Genomic DNA, 3251 nt, shown 5'->3' on the forward strand with positions numbered 1-3251 from the left:
AAAAATCATGTATCCTGATCTATTTAATGGTTTAAAGTTGAGAGAAGAAGATTTGGAGAAATATGACTCTCCATTGGTAGGCTTTGATGGAAAACAAGTAATTCCACGGGAAATGATTAAGTTACCTGTGCAGGTGGAGGGTACCGAAGTACAAGTTAACTTCATAGTCGTTATGGCATACTCACCGTACACGGCCATTTTGGCCAGGCCTTGGCTCCATGCAATGGGGCAGTTTTATCTGCTTTGCACGTAATGGTGAAATATCCTATCTAAGGAAATGTGGGAGTACTACATGGTAGCCAGTTGGTAGCCAGGCAATGTCTGATGTTTGCCACTATCCGAACAGGTCAAGGTTCATTAGCAGGGGAGACTCTGGAAACATCATAGCAATTAAAGAAAATTGCTCGGGAAGTCGGTGAAGTTAAGGATGGAGGTTTTGCCGAGGAGATAGACAAAGTATTTATAGGGGAAGATAAAGAGAGATATTTTCAAGTGGGATCAAAGTTACCAATACCGGAAAAGGAGGAGCTGGTTCAATTCTTACGGGATAACATCGATGTTTTTGCATGGACGACCTATGACGTCCCAGGAATTGATCCTGAAGTCATTTTCCACCATTTGAATGTTAGTCCCCATGCTACGCCACGAAAGCAGCCCCCTCGGCGTGCGTCTCAAGAGCATGCGGAGGCAGTCAAGGAGGAGGTTAGCAAGCTAAAGCAAGCTGGGGCAATCAAGGAGATTTTTTATCCCTAGTGGCTGGCCAACACTGTAGTGGTAAAAAAGAAGAATGGCAAATGGAGAGTTTGTATTGACTTTACAGATCTGAACAAGGCATGTCCTAAGGACCCCTTCCCTATACCCAGAATTGATCAATTGGTGGATGCAACTGTTGGGCATCCCCGAATGAGTTTCTTGGATGCTTTCCAAGGTTATCATCAGATCCCTTTGTCATTGAATGATCAGGAGAAGATGGCCTTTCGCGCCCCTAATGGCAATTACCATTACCGAGTGATGCCCTTTGGTCTTAAGAATGCAGGCTCCACTTACCACTGGATGGTGACCAGAATGTTCGATTCACAGTTAGGGCGTAATATAGAAGCTTATATCGATGATATGGTGATTAAAAGTAAAAAGATGGGAGACCATTTGAAGGATTTACATGAAACCTTCTCAGTATTAAGGAAGTACAAGTTACGCCTGAATGCATCAAAGTGCTCTTTTGAAGTGGGCTCGGGAAAGTTCCTCGAGTATATGATAACTCATCGGGGAATTGAAGTTAATCCCGACCAAATCAAAGCCATCTTAGGCTTGCATCCTCCTCGGAATCCCAAGGAAGTGCAAAAGCTAGCTGGTATGTTTGCAGCTTTGAATAGGTTCATATCCCGGTCCACGGATAGGTGCCGACCTTTTTATCGTCTTTTACACAAGTGGAAAGATTTCCAGTGGACTGATGAGTGTAACTTGGCTTTTGAAGATTTAAAACAATACTTGACTAACTCCCCGATACTATCAACGCCAGAAAAGGAAGAAGTGTTATATGTTTATCTAGCTGTTACAAATCACGCTGTAAGTCTTTTCCTAATACGGAATGATGGTGGGGTTCAAAAACCAATATATTATGTTAGCAAGTCCTTACAGGAAGCTGAACAGCGATACCTACCTTTAGAAAAAGCTCTTCTAGCCGTGGTACACGCAACGAGGAAATTGCCCCATTACTTTCAAGCTCACACAGTAGTGGTACTCACCCAATTGCCCTTACAGGCTATTATGAGGAAATTGGATTACACGGGTCGTGTGGCCAAGTGGGGAACCAAGCTGGGAGCCTATGATGTCAAATATATGCCTCGGACAGCTATTAAAGGGCAAATTCTTGCTGATTTCGTGGCTGAGTTCACAGAAGGTGAAATTAACCAAGAGGATACCATGGTGACAGTGATGACTATCGGGATGGGAAACGTCACTCTTTGGGAAGTCTATACGGATGGGGCGTCAAATCGAAAGGGAGTCGGGGTTGGAGTTGTGTTAATTACTCCCGAAAAGTTAGTTATCGAAAAATCATTGAAGTTGGGATTTCTAGCCACTAATAATGAGGCCGAGTATGAAGCTCTCTTGGCGGGTGCCCAAATGGTTAGACACCTGGGAGGGAAGATAGTGAAGTTGTATTGCGATTCTAGACTAGTGGTCAGGCAAGTTAATGGAGAGTTTGAGGCAAGAGATGAAAGAATGAAGAGTTATCTTGAACGAGTCAAAGGTGTGTTAAGTTTATTTAAAAGTTTCCAAGTACAACAGGTCCCAAGAGGGCAGAACGCTCATGCCGATTCATTGGCGATGTTAGCCACATCACTGGGCTCGAAATTACCACGAATGGTAATGGTGGAGGATTTGTTGACCTCTATCCTTACAAGTATCTCGGCAGTAAGGGTTCACAACATTCGTGTGGGCCCAAGTTGGATGGACCCAATCATAACTTTCTTGCAGCACGGAGTGCTACCTGAAGATGGAACAATGGCCGAGAAGGTACGAAGAAGCGCTCCCCGTTACTGGCTGTCAGAGGAGCATAAGCTGTATAGACGCTCTTACGCGGGGCCGTATTTGCTTTGCGTACATCCTGAGATTGTGGAACCTTTGTTGGAAGAATTACATGAAGAAGTATGTGGGAGCCACACCGGAGGAAGATCATTAGCTCACAGAGCCATGACCCAAGGATATTGGTGGCCGAACATGCAGAAGACCTCCCAAGAGTATGCCAAGAAGTGTGACCAATGTCAAAGGTTTGCGCCAAACATTCATCAACCAGGGGGTGCTTTAAATCCATTGTCCAGTCCATGACCCTTTGCTAAGTGGGGTTTAGATATCGTCGGACCTTTTCCTCGAGTAGTTGGTAATAGGAGTGGCTCATTGTCGGCACGGACTATTTCATGAAGTGGGTAGAAGCCGAACCATTAGCTAATATCAGGGATGTGGACGCAAAGAAATTCATTTGGAAGAATATCATAACTCGCTTTGGAGTCCCTCACACCTTGATTTCTGATAACGGGCTTCAATTTGATAGCAAGGCTTTCCGTCGGTACTGTGCAGGGATGGGAATAAGGAATGGATATTCAACACCGGCCTATCCCCAAGGAAATGGTCAAGCTGAAGCAACAAATAAGGTTATCTTGGCTGGATTAAAGAAGCGTTTGGATGATGCTAAAGGACGCTGGGTAGAAGAGTTGCCTCATGTATTATGGGCCTATCGCACTACGCCCTGA

General features: G+C 44.7%; 1 protein-coding gene across 1 annotated transcript; it reads left to right on the forward strand.

Annotated features, from left to right (window-relative positions):
- Positions 1–969: 969 nt before the first annotated feature.
- Positions 970–3251, forward strand: LOC142637124 (uncharacterized). The gene is made up of 2 exons (XM_075811429.1): positions 970–2771; positions 3053–3251. Exons 1-2 carry the CDS (start codon positions 970–972, stop codon positions 3249–3251), a joined length of 2001 nt encoding a protein of 666 aa, XP_075667544.1.

Source organism: Castanea sativa, chromosome 1, assembly GCF_040712315.1.
Source record: "Castanea sativa cultivar Marrone di Chiusa Pesio chromosome 1, ASM4071231v1".
Lineage (NCBI taxonomy): Eukaryota > Viridiplantae > Streptophyta > Magnoliopsida > Fagales > Fagaceae > Castanea > Castanea sativa.